General features: G+C 45.2%; 1 protein-coding gene across 3 annotated transcripts; it reads right to left on the bottom strand.

Annotated features, from left to right (window-relative positions):
• Positions 1–1,238: 1,238 nt before the first annotated feature.
• MSL2 (MSL complex subunit 2) lies at positions 1,239–16,947 on the bottom strand. Of its 3 annotated transcripts, XM_085232720.1 has the most exons (3): positions 16,215–16,355; positions 6,358–6,418; positions 1,239–5,415 (listed from the first exon to the last, which is right to left on the bottom strand). In XM_085232720.1, exons 1-3 carry the CDS (start codon positions 16,341–16,343, stop codon positions 3,818–3,820), a joined length of 1,788 nt encoding a protein of 595 aa, XP_085088846.1. In that variant the 5' UTR covers positions 16,344–16,355; the 3' UTR covers positions 1,239–3,817. The 3 variants fall into 3 exon arrangements, with proteins under 3 accessions (XP_085088846.1, XP_085088848.1, XP_085088847.1); XM_085232722.1 differs by lacking the exons at positions 6,358–6,418; positions 16,215–16,355 and adding an exon at positions 16,821–16,947; XM_085232721.1 differs by lacking the exon at positions 6,358–6,418 and having other exon boundaries at positions 16,215–16,356.
• Between the last annotated feature and the right edge of the window lie 5,907 nt (positions 16,948–22,854).

The following is a 22,854-nucleotide window of genomic DNA, read 5'->3' as shown; positions in this document are numbered from 1 at the left end:
GCAAAATTTGACAGCGGTTTTGGGGAGGGGGGAGCTTGTTTCTTCTGTCTGAAAGCTCCATGGTGACACAAATTGAAGCAGCTGTAGAAGATGATGTGCTACCTGCCTCCACAGTTCGTGGCAATGAAATCATACTCAAATGCCTGTGCAGAACATCCACAGGGAGTTAAGAGCGTGTTGCAACCTCACTGTTCATAGGCATTATACATGAGGGCTAGAAATGTCAGAGAGCAAGAACATCACCTGCACAATTGAACTGCCTGCAAAAGCAGCATGAACCAAGTGGTCATTTCCAGTTTTGCTTCCTTGCCCCTCCTCCCTCCAGCGTTTAATCCAACCACTGATGCACACATATCGAAAGAGCCTTCCCTATTTAAATTAAAAGTTTAAATGTTTTCTTGAAAAAGCATCTTCCATATGTTCAGACTAAGATGGCCATAAGCACTAGACTATTTTTGTACTGGCACACATCAGAACACGATCCAAAGTCTCTCTTCCAGAAGAAGCTGTTGTTTCCATCTCTGCAGCAGTTTTCAGGCAGGAAGACCACCATAGCAAAGCATATGCTAAAACTATGCTTTTTCTTTCTGATCCAGCTCTGCAGATGGCAGAATTTTATTAAAGTTTGGAAGTTTCACTTTCCTGAGGTGGACTGGGAAGAAAGCTCAAGTGTCACACACTTCCTAAATGAAATCCCCAAGCAGGCTCCTCTGTGCCAACACAGAGAAGAGTTCCCCCGCTGCGCAGCACTACAAGGAAGGAAGGCCAGGTTGACAGCACCCAGGGAAGCCTGCCAGCCCAGCCCAGCCAACCCAGGCTGAGCTATAGCTGAAATCACTGCAAGGGCTCTCTGCCAGCAATTCTCCTGTGCTTCTCCACCGATGGCCAACAGGGAGCAAGCCCTTCCTGTGGGTAATGTTGGTCTGAGTTTTCACTTAACTCCTTTTGACTACAAGCATCATTGGAAGCTCCCACACCAGTATGCTGCTGATATCCCTTTTAAAATGGAAAAAAAAAAAAAATGCTTTTTCAAACTGGAACCACTGCAGTCATTACCAGGAACACTATGACCCTTTGCGTTGCTCAGCTCATTCAGGAACAACTAGCCAGGAGGTTAAAAAAATGCAACCATACAAACCATAATTTAAACAACTACAGAATTAGTCATCAATGAACTAAGCAGTACGTAGACAGTAAGTTTGAAATATGCCACACCGATGATCTTAGCAGTTGCAAAATAGAATTAGAAAACTAACATTTATTAAATCAATTTGAATTTTAATACACATTTCAAAAACGTGGCAGCATAAAAAGAAACGTTTTTAGAAACAACCTGAATCTACCATTTGCACTGTTACATTAACGATCAGGGCTCTCCTGTCAACAGTTCCAAAACACACTTGACCTAAACCACCATATTTAATGCAGCAGTGAGATACTAAAGACTCCAAGTACTCCTGCATTTGTGGAGCAAAGGTACTACGCATGTAATTTAATGGAAGTCCTAATAAATGTACCACCAACAATCCCAGCAAAACTTAACAGCTCTGCAAAATCATTCAGAAATAACCCATGCTGTGCATTTTACTCCTCTTAGATCAGACTCTGGTCTGGCAACGTTTCTTACATGTAGTGGACTGGGAAACAGATTTACATCAGTAGGTCACGATCAAACCACCAAATCAGGAAACTTGTGTTGTCTTGGGTCAACACAAAAATCACATACAAGTTTAACTAAATACATTTTAATAGGACATCATTAAATCTCATGAGGGCTAGAAAACACAGACCTTAGGTACCTGGGTTGGCAAATAAAGACAAGAATACTAAGAAGCATTTTCCACCATTTACTCATTATCAAAAATATTTTTCAACTCTTCTTGCAAAACAAAAACAAAAAAGTACAGACTGGACACATACATCACATTTTTCTTCCTATGGCTTTAACCCCCCACCCTACCCACCCCACAAAAAAGACGGGGGGAGAAACAAACCAAAACCAACAAAAAAGATCTGACCACGTCCACAGAAAATGACACCATGGTACACTACAAAACGAAAGGAGGTGCCATTCGTGTCCAAAGGTTTTTGCTTATTTCTTAGGTGAGTAACCATCATTGTACATGCTTTGTGCCAAATCAAAATATACCTAATGTTAGGTCAGCAAGCACTGCAGACTCCATTAGATGAATTAAAGAAAGATGGAAGCAGTTAACTTGAAAAATTCACATACTATTTAACATGCTGTTGAAACAGGAATCGCCTTTTAAATTAGAAGGTAATGTTGTGTGTTCTAGTCAGCCTGTGCTCAATCTGTGCTCTGTCATTCCAAGAGGAGAAATTTCTGCTTTCGCAAAACAACTGCATTTTTTAGGTTGCCAATGGAATCTTAACTACAAGACTAAATACTTCCGACTGTACTTTTATTTAGGGATTACGATTAATAAACTTTCTTTTTCAATAATAATAATGCTGAATTCCTATGAAGGTTTTCAATTTTTAGCACTTTTTGAAATGAGCTCTCTGACAACTTTTTGTTATTTTTCCACTTGGGGTCTTTTCAGCCCAAGTCACAAAAACATTGACCTTTGAAAGCGACTTTCAATATATCACAGAAAAACGTGACGGATTCCGGGTAAACTATAGAGCTTCTTGTGTCTAACAAACATCCAAAATATTTGACCTTTGATAGAAATCCATTTTCTGCCCCAGCCGAGAGATCCTGTCAGCAAAGAACTGCCCTCAAAGGAGCTCCCCCAGGTGTGTTGCGCTTCGGCTTAAAAAACCAAAAATACCCAGCGATGGCAACTGCAGGAGGTATCTGCATACTGCACTCACTGACTGGCAGCACAACAGGGACAGAGAAAAACCAGCCACGGAGCCCCTCCTCGGAAACTCACTAAAAAAAAATAAAAGCAGCTCTGTTCTAGAAGCGGCAGCACTAAAATCAAAATCGTCAGGAACTGCCAATGAAAGAAAAAAAGGGGAGGGCTGCTAAGGAGGCAGCGCTACTCAAACTTGAACCTTCTTTGTGTACAAGCAGTTTTTCCACTTCAATCAAAATAGACGCGTGTCAAACAAACGGAGCTGGCGTGGAGGGCATTAACAGATCAGGAGCATGACCAGTGGAACTGGTAGGAAAAAAAAAAAAAAGGAATGATGGTATTAACAGGGATGGCATATTGGCGACAGTGATTTAACGTTCATGTCTAAATAACTGATCTCCCTGACCCTTGCTGGGAGACTGAACTGCGTTGTGGGCTGTTAGCTTTCTCAGCATCTTACTGATCTTAATTTGTAACTGCTTCATAATCAGTTCTAACAATCAAAAATTACCTACCCTTTTCAGACTGTATTCCTCAGCTTAACGCTGCATTTTCTTCAGAAATACTAGGTGATTTTCTGGCAATAGTGATTGTAACCAATTGATAATTACTTTTCTGCACCATAATCTAGCACAGTTTACACGGGCTAACTAGATAGCACTTCTCTACGTTTAAGCAGAAGCTTTGACTGAGCACAAAGCATGAGCAAGTACAATGAGGTTAATATTTCTCCTTGCCAAAGATCTTGTGATAAAATCATTTACATCAGCAATTCATCTCAAACTATGAGGTGCTGTAAGAACTAAAAACAGTTTTAGGGTAACTCCTCCATTATCTGCAACTATTTCCCAGACACTAATACACATAACATAGCAATGAAAAACACTTGATACAAGTGATCTAAACGCAGGAGCTCCAGCAAGTTAAACAGAACCATAGCTGCCTTTAAACTGTAGCAGTTCCCCTACTGACGGCAGGGAAAAGAAAAAGATTCAACAGTCATATCTCACGTCTATAGCTTCCTCCAAACTTTTGTCATCGTGTGTACTGGCAGCTAAAAACGTAGTTACTGGTGACCCTGTCACATTGATTACACTGGTGCTTGTGCTGGCATTGCGCACCGCAATGCTTGTCACATTAATGCCCAAAGTAAGCCTAGTCTGCTCCAAGGCCTTTTCTGGCACTGCAAATGCCTCCAGCTTCTTCTCCCCATTAGCCATGTAGGAGTTTTGGCAGCCGCGGCATATGCAGTCAAGGCAGGCTTTGCGGTTAGAGTAGCAAGGGCAGCGTTGGCCACGGCATGTAAGAACACTTGGATTTTGGGTGGCACGACCACATTTACACCCTTTCTTTTCTTGTGGCTTTTTATACACAGTTTTTGTCGGGCTTCCCGGCATAACGTTACTGCTAGGGACTTTCTCCTTCGCTTTGTCTTTTGTTTTCAGCACCCCTGGTTTGGCTTTTGGGTGAGATTTCTTAGGGGCATGTTCTAAATTCTTTTTCACGCTTTTGTTAGACAGGAGCACAGTTTTACTTATTTTGGGAGTAGTGCCTCCGTTAGGTACAGTTGCAACAGGCTGCAAAGACATTTTATTTTCCTGTTTCACTGTCACAGGAGCTGATGCTCCCAGTGTTGGGCCACAGATGATGCTGGAGATGGGTAGAGGTTGCACCTTTTCACTGTCGCTTTCTGATCGAGATCGCTTTCTGTTTAACTTGACTACCTTGGGTGTTGCTGCTGTACACGAGATCCCATGAGGAGAAGCATCTGTGGACACGAAAATGTTATGGCTAAGAGGCGGGGGAGAAAGCTGTAGGAAAGGGCCATTAGTCACGTTTGCCTCCAAGCTGGGCTGCAAATTAGAACCACAGACTTCGGTATTTGAAACGGTTTCTAAGCTCCGGAGAACTTCCTCAACACTGAGGAGAAGCGATCCGCCTGGTTTTATATCTTCACTAAAACTGCAGATGTCAATGCCCGTCGTACACAAGTCACTGGTAGAAACTGGGTCACACACAGGCTGCAGGCTGCTAGAGTTATCTTCATTTTTCATATACTCTCCGGTACTACATACATCGATCGTGTTTGCATGTTCAGGAGAAGGAATATTCACCCCAAGTTTATCTACAGAAAGCCCATTACAATTGGGCAACCCATTGATAACAGAACCTCTAATATCAACATTCTGCGTGCTCTCAGGTTTCGACGTCAAATTAGCTGGAGGATCACTTGTGAGTTCCGAGGTTGAAGGTACTGGGGAATGTGTCAAACACAAAGCCAAGGCTGTGTCAGAAGATTTTTCCGTCTCTTCATGGAGTGGTGATCCATCTTTGAGCAAAGCCAAAAGATCTGCAGAACAGTCAACTGCTTGGATAATATCTCGTGCCAGTGGAGTCTGTGTTATGTACTCGCAGAGTTTCTTATAGCAATTCACTAAAATGCTTAGCTGCTTATTCTCCTCAAACTGTTCATAGTCCTTGCACCAGCTGCATGATGGTTTCATCATCATCTTCTTGCCTTTACACGTTTTGCAGACATAATGCTGACATGTGGAGTTTGTAGGAGCAATAGGATCTTGTAGCAAATTTCCTAAAGAAAAAAAGAAAAAGAAAGATTACCGTGAACTCAAGCCAGGCTTCTCAGATCATACAGGATGGATTTCTTGTAACATGCAGCAATAAATGGCCCGAGAAGGTCCAACAAGTCACAGGAAAACATACCATGCAAAGAATCATCTACAAATTCTCACAGATGCCATATCTGATTTTAAAACTTCCGAAAAAAGTAGAAATATATCACGCCATAGCACCATACATAATTGGTTGTGCTGCTGCAGCCTTTAGAAACACTCGTAGCACAAACAAATCCAGTCCCTATATGCCCTCAGCAATTCTTCCACTGAAAGTTACAAAAGACGTAAGATTTCTAGGAGTTTACCAGAAGTGCAGCAACAAACCTCCATGAAGAGCTGAGGCAGAGATTTTAACTAAATCAGTGAAAACAAATGGAAACTGAGTAAAGGGAAACCCTAAAAGGAATGTAAAAATGATGCAATAGCAAGCCCAGAAGAAAGGAACGCACAACAGAGGCTGTTTCACTTTTCATTTGGCTGGGAGTGAAAACAGAGCATAGCTTTATGACAGCGTCACCAATGAAGCACAAAGATTTTGGCTTTGTGAACAACAAAAACAATTAAATGGCTCTTAGGAATTCTTATTAAGTACCAAATAAAACACCTAATAGTGTATTTGAATAAAAATGAAAGAAACCTATATTGTTCCTTAATAGATTAATAGAACAGAGGATGCAACCAGGGAACTGTTAGCTTATCCTGGGGAGCAGTGGATCCCCACTTCCCATCAGTGGGCCAATACTTAAAATAACAGTAGTTGTCACAATCATGATGCTTAAATACTTCAAAGTCTCAAAACCAGCTGTGCAGATGGGAGGGAACTGAAGAAATTTCTCTGAGATCTTATTGTTAAGGAAAAAACCATTTTAAAAAGCCAGTTGCTGATGTACTGAACACACCTGACAGCACAGCCTTTACACACGTGGTGCTGAGAATCTGGAAGGTGAGGTTTTCATCTCTCTGAAATGAGAAGTCCGGAAGAACGTCTTTGCTTGTTCTCAAGAACAAGGTGAGTAACATGGAAGAATAAAATACAAAAGAACAGTGCTAATTTAAATTCTGCATAGAAACAATCCAGCTAGTAACTATATCCAGTATCACTTGGTTGGTTTTAGCCAGCTGCAAGCCAGAAAGGTTTTAATGCCTAAATAAACTTCACGGTACCTATAATCGTCTACAGCAACAGGTTTCTCCTTCTTTAACAGCAGATGTTCCGCTCTGATCAGCACTGTCTCCCTACGAGGAGCCTCTGTTGGATGAGTGACAACCTGGGTGGGAATCCACTGATGATTTCGCACCAAAAAGAAACATGCTCTGAGGAACAAATCAGTACAATTTGGAAAATTGGGAACAGAAAGCAAAGAGTGCAAAGTAGACTGAAAGAACAAGTCATAAATATCTTCTTTCATCAGCTGGTTTCAAGGAAGTTTTAAATCAGATGGACCTTCCACAGCAGATTCCCATGGCAGCCCTTTGGAGCACTGTAACCAACCCCATCTCCTTGAGCGCACTGAGCTGCGAATTCAGCAAAAATAACCCCAACTTCTCTGTGTTGTGTTACCTTACGAGGGAATCCAATCCCTCAGAAGAACAGGACATACTAACCACTGGCTGCAGTCCCCTTAAATCATGGAACTTCTCCCTACGCTCCATCTTTTATGAAAAAGCTCCACGCCTTTCCCAACCCAGCCCTCCCTGCCTTCCATTACACGGAAGCAACTTTTGAAAATTCAGGTTTTCGTGCATTTGAAGTAATAGGAAACTTGCATTAGCTCTATCATTCAAGAGCTCCTGGATGCTATGAGTGAGCAGATGAAGGGACCATCCCTCTCTCCCTCTGAAACCTGAATCCTTTGGTACTGAAGGGACATGAGAAACGCCACTACGCTGCAGCTGGAGCTGTGATGTAGGGAACACGCAGCATTCTAATACAGCTCCTCAAAAGAAACACAGAAGGAACCATGCATATAAGCTGCACAACAGAGAGGTTCAAAGCACAACCGCAGCAATTGGAAAATGAACGTATAACCAAATAGTAGGTATGTAACTTTTCCTTGCTGCTTTGAGAAAGGCTGACTTGAGGAAGGCTGATTCCAGATCCTACAAAGACAACAGCAAAACACTCCACAAGTTATGCAGTGAAAATTTAAAGCCAACAGGTGGAACAGAATCACAGAATGGCCAGGCTTGGAAGGGACTTCAAGGATCATGAATCTCCAACCCCCCTGCCACATGCAGGGCCACCAACCTCCACATTTAATACCAGCCCAGGCTGCCCAGGGCCCCTTCCAACCTGGCTTGAACACCTCCAGGGATGGACGGGCATCCACAGCCTCTCTGGGCAGCTGTTCCAGCACCTCACCACTCTCACAACGCAGGGTGCAGAAGAAACATTATGTTCCCTTTAAATGACACTATTTACAGAACAACACAAGCAGAGATGTCCATGGTGGTGAGAAGGTAACATTTGATTTTGTGAGAAAAGTCCATAACCGCCATTCATTGGGGAAAAACAAAAGAAAGCTTTAAATTGCATCAGCTAGTTTTAAAAGCCGTGTCCGTAAGTGGAAAGAGTTTACAAGCAGCTGTTGGGCCCTTCTGGATCTTAGCTCTTCCAGCAGGAAAAGCAGAAAGCTGTGCTCTGACTCGAGCAAGGAGAGAATACAAGAAACAAACACAAGGAACACTTGCTCACATAATGCTCTGAGACTACATATGCATCCACTGCACTTCCAGCAGGAAAAGGCCAGCACTGCTGTGCCTGTGCCTTGCTCCACCCTCAGCCTATTTTGCTTCTTAAAGAGTTACGGTGATCAACGCTTTACAGATTGTGAAATGCTAAAATACTTCAGAGATGAGTCCAAATAAGAAATGTGCAGTCACAATTTAACTTTTAATTTATTTATTTATTTTTTTTTTTTAAATCTTGTTGGCAACTGTGCGATTCATTTATCCCAAAATATATTTGGCTGAAACTGCTGAACGGGTGCAAAAGCTAAAAGAAGATATTAAAATCTCTGAAAAAAAAAGTGGTGATTTCCAGAAGAAGACAGATGGACAGACAAAACAAACCACTTTGTATGCTCTCATTGGAGGAAAGAACACAGTGAGTTCTACCCTCCATAAATGCCAGCAACCTACACAGGGGAGACGTTAGGAATGCCTGAGCCATGGGAATATTTTCAGCTTGAGCTCATATCTCATATTCCTTCTCCAGTCAGTCAAAGTTTTTCTTGTGCATGCTCTGTGGCACTTATTACCCTCTTCAGATTTAGTATTGCTAATATTAAAAAATAAAATAAAATCAATCACGAGATGCAAATTCACAGGAAATTTAAGTTTAATTAGTTTTAATACCTGGGGAATCATGCTAAGTCAACAACATTGTCCCAGAAAGGCAATATCTGAGCTCTTACCAAGAATCTGGAGGTATTAAGCATTGGGATGTTTTCAACTGTTGCATTGCACAGGCTCCCAAATTACCAGATTTCCCCAGATAAAGATTATAAAGTTCACCAAGAAAATAACGATGGAAAGGCTTCCAAGATGTTGTCTAACCCATCCTCAAACCCAAGAATAACTACACTGAGTTAGACCAGAGATCCATGTAGTGCAGCTTCCATCTCACTAGTGGCCAAAAGCAGATGCCTACGGCATGGAGTAAGAACAAGGCAAGCACACCCTTAGTCCTTGCCCAGCCTTTAGCTGTTATTCTTGGAGATGGAGTTTCCACGTATCCACATATTCAGTAACCCTCAAGATTCTCTCCAAAGGCTTGCCTCATCTCTTCTTGAGCTGTTTCAAATGTTATCTGTCACAACAGGCTTTGACAAGAAGGTCTCTGTGCTAAGCATGACTTTTTGTTTTGAACCATTACATCTACTAGTTTCACCAGGCAATCTCTGCTTCTTGTGTTGGAAGAGGCCAGCAGTCAATCCCCACCCCCTACCTGCCTCACCCACACTGCTCATGGTTTCACAGCCACCTATCACATATCCCCCACGTTGCCTCTTCTCCAGACTGGGAAGCTTGTACAGCTTTATACAGTGTCATAATAAACTTTGCCACCATTCCTGGTTTTTAACATTTGTTTTACTTTTGATTGATACTCAGCACCGAGATAATATTTCCACTATTTTACACTGAAAGGCCAAGTTCTCACTTCTGGCTGGCAGCCATCAGCAGTCTATCACTTACATATGTTTACAGAAACTCTTTAAGATATAAAATGATGTGCTCTGAGAAGTAATATTTTTCTCCATGTTCATCATTCAATATTTATCAACTAAAACTCATCTGCCATTTTATTGTGCAGTCTCTCTTCCTCCTAAGATCCCACCACGATTACTCAACGCAGACCTTCATTGTTACTACTTGAAAGAACTCATAGTACTAAATTTTATCTTTGCTCACCCTCTTTTGTTCTTATAATGCCTCCAGTAAGAGGCTTCACATTTCCCTTAACATCAGCTCTTGACCTCCCTACTATCATAAGGGTTTACCAAATATCTACTTTAACGTGAGCACTTACACTTAGTAAGCAGGATATACAGAGAAAAGACTTCTAATATATTATTTACAGAACATTGTGGCTGTCCTGGAAAGCTGTTACCAGGAGGGAGGTCATTTAAGCCCCAAGGAACACTTCCTATGGAGTTCCTTAATGAGCATTACTCCACAGCTGCAGGAAGAAGGGAAGCATCTGCAAACTGTATCTCACAGACCACAGGAGGAGAAGAATTGGGCACAACGTGGTTATTAGGTGCAGGTATCCAGCAAATGTGCTTCTTTCATTCTTATCTACCTTGAACAAAGGCAGAGTGCCCTGGAAAAGGAGGTACATTCTCAGCACATAAAACCGCTTTGACGCCCTTGGAAAAGCCTACTGGAACGATATATACTGCCTTTTTAAAGGCCCAAACTTACAGGACTGATATAAGTATCATATCCTAATTTGACAAAGCAAACTAGTAAAAAAAAAAAATCAAGACCAATTTTGTTAAAGTATGAATTTCACCAAAATCACACTCATTTTATACAGCACAGCAAGCACGTAGAAGCCCAACAGCCACAGCCCTCTGGGCCATCGCTCCTGCTCTGGAAGCTGTGGTCACTGCAGGGGAGTTGGACTGGATGGCCTCAGAGGTCCTTTCCAATTCCAATCCTATGTGATCTCCTATGATCTATGTCTATGATTCTAAGCAGCAGCAAGTGCTGTGCTGTGACCACTGGGCTCAGGAGACGGAGTCTGACAAATTATATCATGGAAGGACTTCAAAGTGAATTCCTTTCTAGAGGCTGGAAAATTCTACCTATCTGGAAAACCCGGCGCTCAATGTGCTTTGCATTATTCTCAAGTTATACATAAATGTGAAGAAACTTTTTTGGCTTCACGCAACTCCAAAGTAGTATCGAGCAACTCCTTACAGCATAGTTACTCAAGCTGATCTGTAAATCATAACACAGTAAGAAAACAAACTAAAGGAATCCGTGTTTGGATCTGGGTAATTAAGATGCCCCCAGAAAGATGCCTGTTGGAAACTTATCAACTTGTCTTTAAACACTGTGCAACAAAATCAGTGTGGTCAACATCCTCACTGAGCATCAGAACTACTCCATCATCTCCCACTGCCTCAATGACAAACACACCTCAGGTCACTCTGGAAGGCAATGCTGTAACTTTGCTTTGCAGCTGCCTTTGGAAGCCCAACACCACCCAGATCTCACGGTGGAAACCACAGACACTACTCCTACCAAAGTTTCTCAATTTTAAGACTGGAGTATTTTTGGTTTAGAAACCAATTTAAATTCAATGGGTACAGCCTTGTGTTGTCAAAACGTGTGCAGTGCAATGCAGACAACTTTGAAAAAGCAGTTCTCCCAAAAGTCACGTGCAGGATTTTAAACAGGAAACAGCAAATTTAAGTAAGGGGATTGAAGAGGAAGAGAAATCAACCAAGTTCCTGGCTAAAAATTGGTGCGTTCAGAGAACTGCCAACATGTGATAGCTGGACAATAGTTTCCATTAGTTAAAATAGATAAAAGAAGAAAACATCAACAAAAAATACCTGAGAAAAATGTGCCAATCCACACTTCTTTCAAACACAAAAGGGAACTGTGATCTGGCAGCCCAGATCATGAATCACACTTCACTTTCCTCAACAGATGGAGAATGGACAAAGAATGAGAATTCCACTCACTGTTCCCATCACAAAAATCAATCGTGCTTTCTCACTTTACATCTCTGATATCCTGGCTTAACTCACTCAGAAATAGCTCACATCTGCAAGGAAAGTCCAATCTCATGCACATCAATAAGGCCTTTCAGTAGTGGGAATATGTTCCTTCTCCCTCTTTCCATCTCCATGACTGGAAACTGAATTTTCTAGAAATTTTACATTTAAGTATCACACAGCAGTCTCCTGTGAAGGACACCTCACAAGTGCTGCATACTTCACTCTGTCTCAGTGCCATCAGAAAATTCAAACGTCAACTGCTCTAGAATCATAATTCACTTGCATCCCACTAGTTTCTAGAAGCTTGTTCCCTTAGGTGTTTGTAGAAATTTCCATTATGAATGTTTGAAGAAACAGTGGTGTTTGAAAAGTCTAATTCACAGCTTCCCAGTGGCAAAGCAAAGCCTAAAGGTCACAAATTCCACTCGGGGTTGATACCAGCACTGCTGAGAGCTGAAGACAAGGGGGCTGGAGGAGGTCCCACCAGGGACCAGCAGAGGGGAAAAGCAGAGTCAGACCTGCAGAAGAAATGGGGAATCAGGGGCAAGGAAGGAAGAAGGAAAGCCACCAAGCCACAAACATGGACAAGGTGAAAGAGAGATGCACACGTTTACACAACTCAGTGTATCACCAGCTCTGGAGAGCTTTCATACCTGGCTGGTTGGACAAAGACTCAGCTTCTATCTACAGTGTAAAAAGTTTCAACAACAACTAGGCTAATGTGTTTATACAAGAGCAGGGTGGGAATAGCATCCCTACAGTGACATCAAAGAAAAGAAAAAGAGTTGACATAATACTTCCATTTGAATGCACACCATTCCCCATGCTTGGCGGTTGGTTCCATAACTCTGATTTCCCATTTAGCCTTCAAACCTCCAGCTAAAATTCTCAGAGCTATCTCATCACATCCCCCAGGAGCTGCACGAGGTGCTGGTCAGTATTATCACACTGTTTCTTTGTTCCGTGCCACCTGTTAATCTCTTTGAAGCCACAAGTTGTCTACATCCCATCACTTGCATTACAGGCTGTTTAAGACAAGAGCTATACTCTTACCCTGCATTTCCATAGTGCAGACTACCTCTGGGTTCCTGGCCACGTGTGCAGTGTTCCGCTCAAACCATGCAACCCTTCCAGTCCTTTTACATTCTAAAGAAGCGACAATCTTCCAAATATTTTCTAAATGTTTGTCAAAGGCTCCAGGGTGAAGTTTTCCACTGATAGAAAAAAGCCAAACAATCAGATGACAATCTCCTACAAACATTTTAACTGATGTTCAAAAAGGCTGCTAGTGATGGAAAGACAACTGACATTCTGAGTGACTTGAAGAAACCTACACGGTATTCAAAACAGAGAGAGTCACTTTTAAGGTTTATATCTGATAGGCAGTATTTTTAAAACACAAAAATTTGTTGCATAAACCCTGTTGGGCTATTTTTAAATGGCACGTGGTATTAGTATGCAATTTAATAATAATCACGTTAGTCCAGAGTCTAAAACACAGATCTCACGTCCTCACAAACCTTCTGCCTAGCACACAGAGTACTTATCCCATCCCAAATCTCTAGGACGTGCCATCTCACACGCCCCTCCAACAGGAGGGTGCATCACCTGCAGCACCAGCCACCACGTGCTCACACTTAAATCCCAGAAGCACACACTGCTGCCCCGTCGCTGTGAGTTAACCTTTCCAACCCGTCAGGAAAGGCAGAAACCTCCAATGCACTCGGAGCACATCTAGCTGACCAATTTACAACGCCACACATTACGACTTTCTGCCAATGCAGCTTTGCTATCAGATCAGAAGCAAACCAGTTGGCTTGAATCCAACACATTGAGCAAACAGTGGGAGCACAACCACATCAGCTGATGTATGTAGCTGTCACTCCTAAAACCAATTCCGTGAAACTAAATGGACAATCTTGACTGCAGAATGAACACCTCCAGAATAACAAAGCCCAGCAGGATGCATTCAGAGAGATTAAGTGCTGAAGCTGATGACAAGAGGAGCGCTAATTTGGGCAGGGATCTCCCAAAGGAAGTGCTTTGGGATTGTAACAATTTTATACACATTACTGATAAACCACACAGCATTTCTCCAACAAAGCACCGTTTTTAGACATTTACAGTCAAAACTTCATTTCACTGAAGTCTGAACAAAGAAAATAACCAGACATTCATTGTTCCATATTCTTGAATCCATATACAGATATTTGGATCTCACAGTCTATGGACCACAGATGCAGAAAAAGAAGCAAGCATCTGAAAAACTTTCAATATTTTAGAAGACAGACAGTTGGATTCTGGTGCTCAAAACACCCACTCTTGTTATCGTGGCACCTCACAGTGTAATCAGTACTTAAACCTTACCTTTTAAAATAGTGTTTGAGATTTAAAAGGCTCCGACAGCTGGACAAAGGCATGCAGAAGATGGGCTATAAATGATCTTTCATATACAAAAAGCGTAGTAACTCTTAGTGCACACCTGTACAAGAGGCAAAATGTATTCTGAAAGTATCACAGCAAGGTCAGAGAGCTGAAGAGGCACCAATATTCACTTGGACAGAAGAGGAAGAGCAGGAAGATGAGAAGCAAGCAAGGAGGTGAATTGAGCTGAAGATTTGTGACTGCTGGTCAACACCAGAGTGGGCAGTTTGGCATTGCACAGGAACACTGCTGTGACTAACTGCCTGCAGGCTCAAGAAGGACATCTGACTAACTCTGCAGAATAGGAACTGTGTGTTACTACATGGGTGCACAGCGCTCAGCCTCATAAAGAACCCGCAATTTACAGGGGCTCCACATCTACCGGACCACTAACAGACACCAGGACAACACTGGGGATTCCCTTGTAGGCTAAATCTTTGAAACCAACTGTGGTTTTGCTAATCTGAAAGCTAGCTGCAGCAGAGAAAAAGAACTCCAAGTAGCAACCTTACAATTCAAAGACAATAGGGGCTGAAGAGAGGAAGTGGAACCACTGCGAGGTAGCTGGTAAATCAGAACATCTGTGGAGGCACAAGCTGGTAGAAGAAAACAAACTAGAACAGCACAGACTGCTCTACAACCTGAAAGCCACAAAAAAGCCATGCAAGAAATGCTGGAGGGGGGAAAACGAGCCCAGGAATTTGGGCAGGGACAAATTAAAGATAGACAATTTCAATAACACAGAGTGCAAAAACAAGACTGCAGAAGGCCACTAAGGGAAGAAGTCAAGGCACGGAGAGAAAAGAATGTGTTTCAGAGGAGTAGTTTTAACGTGGGAAGTTCAGACAGCACAGTAATTAGAAACACATAATCCCTCTGTCAGTATCTTAAGAAAAAAAACAGAAAAATACTATTTTCAAGCAAAAGCCATCAGATAAATGAGCAAAAGCAGTAACAATTTATGGGAAAAGACACAGGTAGGGATATGAAGTAACAGAACTGAAGGCAAGGCGCCAGAGACAAAGAGCGGAGTTGCAATCATATCGACATCAGAGTTCCACGAGGAAAAAAAAACACTTGGGCAAATTATTTCAGGAAATGACGACGCAGCGAGCCTGGGAACGAGCTCCTTTCCCCGCACAAACCGAGCTCTATTTTCTAAGACTTTAAATGGGAGGAGCTACCGCTACAGGATGGGAAGCCTCCGCGACTCGCTTAACAGCCCCAACGGTGGCTGTAAATAAATAAAACGGCTAACTTCGTACACTCCAATAATTCACTTAAATTGGTGCGACCACACATTAGCACAGATAAACAGAAGCAACCGGAGAGGCCAGAAGCACGGCCTGTCCAGGAGATCCAAAAGCTCAGCAGCAGCGCTTGCCGCGGCCTCAGGACAGCAGCAGACAGCAATGCCCGGCACAGGCTCGGAGCGCCCACAGCTCACCGCTGGATTCGCGCAGAGCCCCGCAGCTCCGGGTGCGGCCCCTTCCCGAAAGGCAGAAGGCTCTTTTTTGGGGGAGGGAAGGAAACGGGGGAAGCCCGGCAGCTCCCGGCCTGGCTCGCCGCGCTGGTTATCCTGGCAGGATAATTACCTGCCGTGCACAAAAGCAGTCCAAGCGTTGTTACTGGGCGCTTACAATTCCTAGCTCTCAATCTACGTTGTTTGTTTTCTTTTTTTCCCCTTGAAACATAAAGCACGAAAAGCCAGAAGTTCTCCCTGGCCCTACGTTGTGTCTCGAGCACCTTTCCTCAGTCACCTCTCCTTAAAAACAATTAGCTGCTCTACAGCGGGCCGTTCCCACAGCCGCTAATGACGGTCCTACCGCCCTCTGCGACCGGGCCGCCCGCAGCCCAGCATAAATCAGCATAGCGCGGCATAACAAGGCACGGCATAACTCGGCACGGCACCGCATAACACGGCACGGCACGGCACGGCAGGGCCCGGCATAACACGGCACAGCCCGGCCCGGCACAACGCAGCCCGGCGTAACACGGCCGGGCCCGGCCCGCCGCCCGCCCCCGCCCCGCTCCGGATCCGGCGGAGCTCCGCGCCGCGGCCCGCATTGTGCAGGGAACAAAAGAAAGGTCCTCACCGCACACGCAGCAGGAGAGGGACTGCCTGAAGTAGGGCAGGAGCTTGTTAATCTCGGTGAAGGACTGCGGATCCCCCGGGTCGTAGTTGAGCACCAGGCGGCTCGCGGAAACGTAGAGAGCAGTGGCATTCACCGGGTTCATCGCAGCCGCTCGCACGCCGCCGCCTCCGGGGTGAGAAGAACGCGCGGCGCCGAGTCCGTGCGGGCGGCGGGGCGGGCGGCCCCGGGCCGGGGGTGTCACCTCGCTGCGGGGCCACCCGGAGCCGCGCGGCGGCGGCGCGGAGGCCCGGCGGCCTCGGCCCTGTCACGGGGCCCGCGCTGGCTGCTGCTGCTGCCGCTGCTCCGCCTCCCGCGGGGCCTCGCTCCCGGCGGCGGCCTCGGCCCGCCCGCGGCGCAGGGAGGCGGCGGCGCTACGCCAGGCTGCGGGCCATGCTCCGCCGGGCCCTGCTGCTCTCCCCGCGGGCGCGGCCTCAGCGGCGGCCCCGCATGGCGGCGGCCGCAGGGAGGAACCGCGAAGGCAGCTCAGGGCGGCGGCGGGCCGGGCCGCGCTGCCCGCTCCGGCGGCGGGGGAGGGAGGGAGGGAAGGAGGGAGGGAGGCGGATGCACCTGGGCCTCAGCGCGGCCGCATCGCCGCGGCCTTCTCCGCGGGGCCGGTGGCTGCAGGCTGCGCGGCCGCGGGCCGGGCGCCGCTCGCGGGGTGAGGGTCCTCCGCCCGATCCGCGCCGCAATGTCAATAGCAACCGTTAGATCCAACCGTCACTGCGGAGCCATCGCCGCTGCCGTCTAGCGCCCGGCACTGCGCATGCGCGCCCGGCGCGCTTCCCTCCCGCAGCGGGGGCCCATCCCGAGGGGGGGAGGGGGGAGAGCGGGGAACGCGGCGCCCTCTGGCGGAGCCCGGCAGCACGGCCAGCAGCGGGGAGCGGGGCCGCCCTCGGCCCCGGCGCGGCGCCGCCCCGAGGGGAAGCGCGGTAGCGAGCGCGCGCCTTAACGGCAGTCCGGCGACAGTCGCCCCGCCGCTCCGCGGGCGGGGTCGGGGATCGGCCGCCAACAGCTCCCTGCGCGCTCAGGCCTTCCCGTGCGCCCGGCCAGCGCTTCGCGGGGTGGCGGTGCCGTCCGACCGCGAACGTCCGTGCCGCGTCATGGCGGACGCCGCCCCTCGGCGCTCTGCACACACGAACTGGCCCCGCCTCTGTGCCCGCCGCCCGGCGGGGCTACGGCAGGCCGCGTCTGGGGCTCCGCGGTACCGAGCGATGGTCCTTGAGGGTCTTTTCGAACCTGAGCGATTCTAGGATTCCGTGACCGCCCCCCGAAGGAAGCGGCCGTCCCGGCCGTCCCCGGCTCCAGTTGGCAGCGCTGCCGGCGCCATTCTCCGTGCCTCTGCTCGGCCCCTCGCGCGCCATCTGCTCACATCTCTCCTCTCCCCCGCTGGCCCCACGCACGCTCGCACAGAGCTGCCCATGCCGAGACAGCCGAAGGGTTCCGCGGATCCCTTTTTGTTCCTTGACACTGTTTTGCACACCCCCCCTCAGCGCGCTCCTGCATCAACGTCCACACCTACACCTGTCTTGTGGCCCCCAGCACACACCCAATATCCGTGCACACGGTCAGTCCAGACCCTGACATTGTTTCAAGGCCTGCCAAGCGCCCGGTTCTTTTTCCAACTCTCCCCTGTACTCATCCCATGTGCCAAACCAACCCAACAAACTGAATAACTTTCAACACCAGGAATGTTCTCGTATGGACCTCTCTGCATCCCACACTGCCAAACTCCCCAAGCCATATGCATGTGTACACGAGAGGACCCTGGCAGCAGACGTGTGTGCCAGGGATGGGGCACCTGGCCTTGGGGCACAAGAATTCTTACTACTTACCTGCCTCTTCAGCCAGTGGTAGGTGCTCAGTATTGAATAAGCCCCCAAACACTCACACTATTTCATATACCAGTGCAAACAGCCTTCACCTTTCCTCTCCTGGGAGAAGGGTGAAGAGTGAGGTGTGCTGTGTGATGTTGCTTGCGTTTTCAGCTGCTGTGGTTTTACTCTAATTCTGTGCTGCATCTTTCTTCTCCATCAACCCATCTGCCTTAGAAGACTTTGAGTGCAAAAAGTAGATTCTACTTCCTACAGGGGAAAAAAAAAACAAAACTATAATTTACAGAGATCTAGGAGAAGGAGTGGAGGGTCCCAAAGAGGACAGATCAGGCATTTATTTAGAAAATATACTGAGAATAGTAGTTCAAAAAGAGGAAGGAAAGAAAGACAAGTAAAAAGCTCTTGTGTGTTTTACACGTCTCTGAAAATCAGCTCAAAATATTTGAAGCTGGTGCTTTCAACATACCAAATTCCTTGGCCTTGGACAACAAACAAGTGCCTTCTGTTCACAAGAGATGACAGGCTGCCACAAGGTCTGTCCCTGCCGTTCAGCAGAGCTGCCCAACTGACCTCTCAGGCTGTGGTTGTGGATCACTGCATTATTTGGTCATTTACAGTCTGAGCCTGAGTGCTGATCTTTTGACTGACAGCATTTTTTTCAGTGGAATATGAATCTGAATAAGGTTAGAATGGGGATGTTGTTTCGTTTTCCAGTTGCTATCAAAATTCTGCCCACGGCTGCATTTGAGAAGAACTAGATAATTTAGATTAGGTTAGAATATAGCCTATGAACTCTATCAAACTCAGAGATCTGTACTAATGGCCTAAGTTCTTCAGTGTTAGTTTTAAGCTTTTGATTTTGATACAGCACTTGAACAGAATAACTACTTAGCTCTCAATGGATGGCTCATCGTAAATGTGTTCTATAAAACATGAGGTGATGAAGGAGCTCCCTTCTGCTGCGAAAATGGTGTATTTTAAAGCATGTTTCCTTACAAGAAACTAATTAATTTAGTAAATCACTTGAAAAGAGAAATAATAATAAAAAAAATTAAAAAATGTCACCACATATACTGCTTCTGAAAGTCTGGGCGTGCAGAAATGGGTGTATTTCGGGAAAATAGGGGACCAGTGGCAAACTTGCTTGCTTGTTTGATGTTTCTATCTGTCATCGCATTCTAGACATCATGAAGAGCAGATAAGACTGCATTGATTGTAATAGTCACAGGCTAACATAAGGGTGCTTGTGTTCTCTGAGCTGATCTTATTAATGAATAAACAAACCAAAGCAAACAGTAATAAATACTGAATCGCAGTAACTATGTAAGAAAGAAACAATGCCAAATCTTCTTGTAGCTTCTGAGAAAGACTAACACTGGATTTTGCCCAAAAGCAATTGGAACGAACTGAAGATATTCCATTGTTTTCACCTCATCTTACATTCGTCAATGAATGGTAGACTTTCCCATTGCAGCCATTTTCTCCTGCTTTCAAAACCATTCTCATATGTCATTCCAGGGTGGGCATACGTTCCAAGGGGCATTCTGGATGCTTACTACTCTAACCTCAAGATCTCTCTCTAGGAATTTTTACCTTCTCAAAGTTCACATGTACAATGCCATGTCTAGGGACATCCTATTTCTATAAACTACAGGAGGTGCTGTGGTGCCCCTTTCTTTCAAGTACACATTTGCTTAGGAGGAAGCCAATCCCCGCTTTTTTCATTTGTGTCTGTACTTGCAAGTAGCCTTCTAAAAAGAGCATTTATGTTATGAGCTCAGGACTTGGAGCAGTGCAGTACTCTCTGTACCTTTGCTGGTACAGAGGAATTCCCTGTTCTAAGCCAGAAAGCTTTTTTATTCAGTTGTTGAACATTGAGATATGCAACATTCAATGCTTTTGTAAGAGTATTTGCAACTGTGGTTACTTTTTCATTTGTAATACCTAGTAAACAAACTATTTAGGAATCTATTTCTGGTTTAGATTCACCAGAACTTGACAATAAATATTCCCCAATAATTTTAAGGTACCAATGATCTCACTACAAAACCACCTGCTATTGCTATGGATTGTGCCTGTTGTTGTCTCCAAACCAGTCACCCACAATTCATTAACTTCACCTGGGTGATGTGTTAAAAGGAGTTTGCACAGACTGAATTTGTAGGACGTGTTCCCCAGCATTGATTATTTAGCACAACTTTTCTCCTGTGGTGGACGACTACTCTCCCAATTCTTCAGAAATCTGAAACCAGGTGACTGGATAGAACTGCAGTCTCCTCTCTCCAGGTATGTGAGCATGCATGGCCTAATAATTGTTCGAATTCAGTGTCAGTATCTTTTTTGGTTATTGTTCACGTGGTATTCAAATGAGCTGTATGTGTAGACAGTATATAGTGGCTGATGTAAAAAATAAATCTGTTTACATATCTTTGAAAAATGTCACAAAGCAGATTTCCAACATACATATTAGATGCAGAACAGTACTCATAGAACTCGCAGCTGTCAATCTCCTCACTGAAGCAGTTTCCTTTTTTAATGGTGTTGCCAAACAAAGGAATACAAGTTCTCTGATCTCCTCTGGCAAACACGGTACCGCAAATCCAAAATCAGCTGTTGCTACTTTAGGCTAAGAGTTCTTGTTGTTTTCTGTGAATGCCAGAAAAATTTCAGCTCTTCTCTCAATTTGGACAAAGTGCCCCTTTATCTTTGTTTAGCTCTTACATGTGCATTGGGATGATCATCCTTTCCAAATTACACAGCAGGAACTTGAAATCAAAAATCTGTCTGACGGCTGCACAAATCCTGCACTTCTGCTCCCTTCCCAGCTGGTCACTGAGCCGTGGTGTTGAAAAGCCCTATAGAAGCTCATGCAAGATTGTTTTTTAACTTGGTAGTTGTTATTATTATTAAAGTGGGGATTCTGACCTCTTTCCTTTGGATCTTGGCTGCAAATGGGTCAGAAAAACTGCTGGAAAACCCTGGTTTTACTCATTCTCTTGACTGCTTTAATTTCAGGCAAGTACATACTACTCTTAAGGTGACTTCTTAGATCCATATGCCCTCAGTGCAGCTTTTCTTCGACCAACACATTCCTGACCTTTTGGATTTAGCAAAAAATCCGCTGCTTGCTGACAGCTGGGTTGCTAATGCCCTTGCTGCTTTTTCTTATTTTTGAACTTGGAAGACTACGACTGTCTATTTCAATAGAGACTTTGTAGTTACTCCCTGACGAACGGTTTATCTTTACTCTGAGGTCTTTTAACAGAGTCTTTGAGAAATCAGGACAGACTCATTATTTTACCACATCAGAAAAAGAATATCAAGTTCTTAGTTTTAAACAATGTAATAGCAGTGTTTGATAGTAATAAAACATACAATCTTGTGTCGTATGGTATGTCTGACATTGATCACTACTTCACAAAGGCAGTCACTTCTGCCTTTAATGTTTGTAAATCTAGTTTTGGGTTTCTATCTTGCCTGAGGTCTGCTGATACCTGTGAACCCCCAGCTTATCTTTGCTATGAGCTGGCTCAGCACCTAGCTTTCAGGAGTGCAGTTTTGTTGGAATGGGACTTTCTGTTCACTCTGGTTTGGAACAGTGCATATATGTAGAGATGTTCTGGGATTGGCACTAAATATTCAAGCTGATTCTGAGCCAAACTGCTAATGTAGAAATACTTGTCCAGCTCTGTGTATATTCCATGGCTTCATTTTGGTTTACTGAGAGTGCTGCTGTACATCCTTCCCCAGGAATAAGCATTTACTTCTTACACACCTCTGTTACTCAGAGTTAATAACATATGTGACTTGGGGTTCTATCTTACGGGGCTACAAAATAATGATGGAGGTGGGTTTTATTTACTACTTCTAGTTCTAAAAACACATTTTAATTACTGTGTTTGCATAAACACAGAGACATGGAATAGCAGGATTTTTCTTGTAGTGTAGAGCCCTTCTGCAGCTGGATTGGGCCTCAAAATCCTTTCGCCCCTATCACCAAATTACCTTTCAGGGGATCAGGACCCGAGGAAATGGCCACAACTTGTACCAGAGAACGTTTAGGTTAGACATAAGGAAGAACTTTTTCTCTCAGAGAGTGGTCAGGCACTGGAATGGCTGCCCAGGGAGGTGGTGGAGTCACTGTCCCTGGCAGTGCTCAAGAGGCATCTGGATGAGGAGCTGTGAGATCTGGTGTAGTGCTTGTGGGAGCAATGTAGCAAGAGGATGGTTGGACTGGATGATCTTACAGGTCACAGAATCACAGAATGGCCAGGGTTGGAAGGGACCTCAAGGATCATGAATCTCCAACCCCCTGCAACATGCAGGGCCACCAACCTCTCAATTTAATATTAGACCAGGCTTTCCAAGGTCTTTTCCAACCTTGTGATTCTATGATTTAATAATCATAGCCAACATTCACTTTGCTTTTTTTGCTGCACACTTTGAGCTGCTGTTCTTGCAGAGAACGATGAACCTGCTCCTTTGGGTTAACACTTTGCGGATCTGACACGTACGCGTTCTCAGCATAGATATTCCCGAGTGCTCTTCCAACGTGAATTACTTTATGACAGCCTGTATACACTGTGCAATCCAAAGATTCCTATTCTTGGCCATTCTTCTCTCAATGCGTGTGACGTTCTCCAGGGCCGTGCTCACGTTGGTGTGCACAGCACGGTACAGAAAGCGATGCACGTCAGTTCGGCTCCCGGCGTGCACACAGCTCCATCCCCACATCCGCAGCAGCGGTAGCACACGGGACGCGCCGCTCC

The sequence above is a fragment of the Meleagris gallopavo genome, chromosome 11 (genome assembly GCF_905368555.1).
Source record: "Meleagris gallopavo chromosome 11, MGAL_WU_HG_1.1, whole genome shotgun sequence".
Lineage (NCBI taxonomy): Eukaryota > Metazoa > Chordata > Aves > Galliformes > Phasianidae > Meleagris > Meleagris gallopavo.
The sequence above is the reverse complement of the archived record's forward strand: the minus strand, read 5'-3'. Positions and strand labels throughout refer to the sequence as shown.

Bases quoted from the DNA above. Each gene is read 5' to 3' on its own strand.
- MSL2 (XM_085232720.1), bottom strand. From the start codon at position 16,343: ATGCCACTGCTCTCTACGTTTCCGCGAGCCGCCTGGTGCTCAACTACG. The intron at 6,419-16,214 runs GTGAGGACCTTT...TTCTCATTTCAG, and splicing joins CCTCTCCTGCTGCGTGTGCG to AGAGATGAAAACCTCACCTT. The intron at 5,416-6,357 runs GTGTGTTCAGTA...TTTTTTCTTTAG, and splicing joins TGTAAAGGCTGTGCTGTCAG to GAAATTTGCTACAAGATCCT.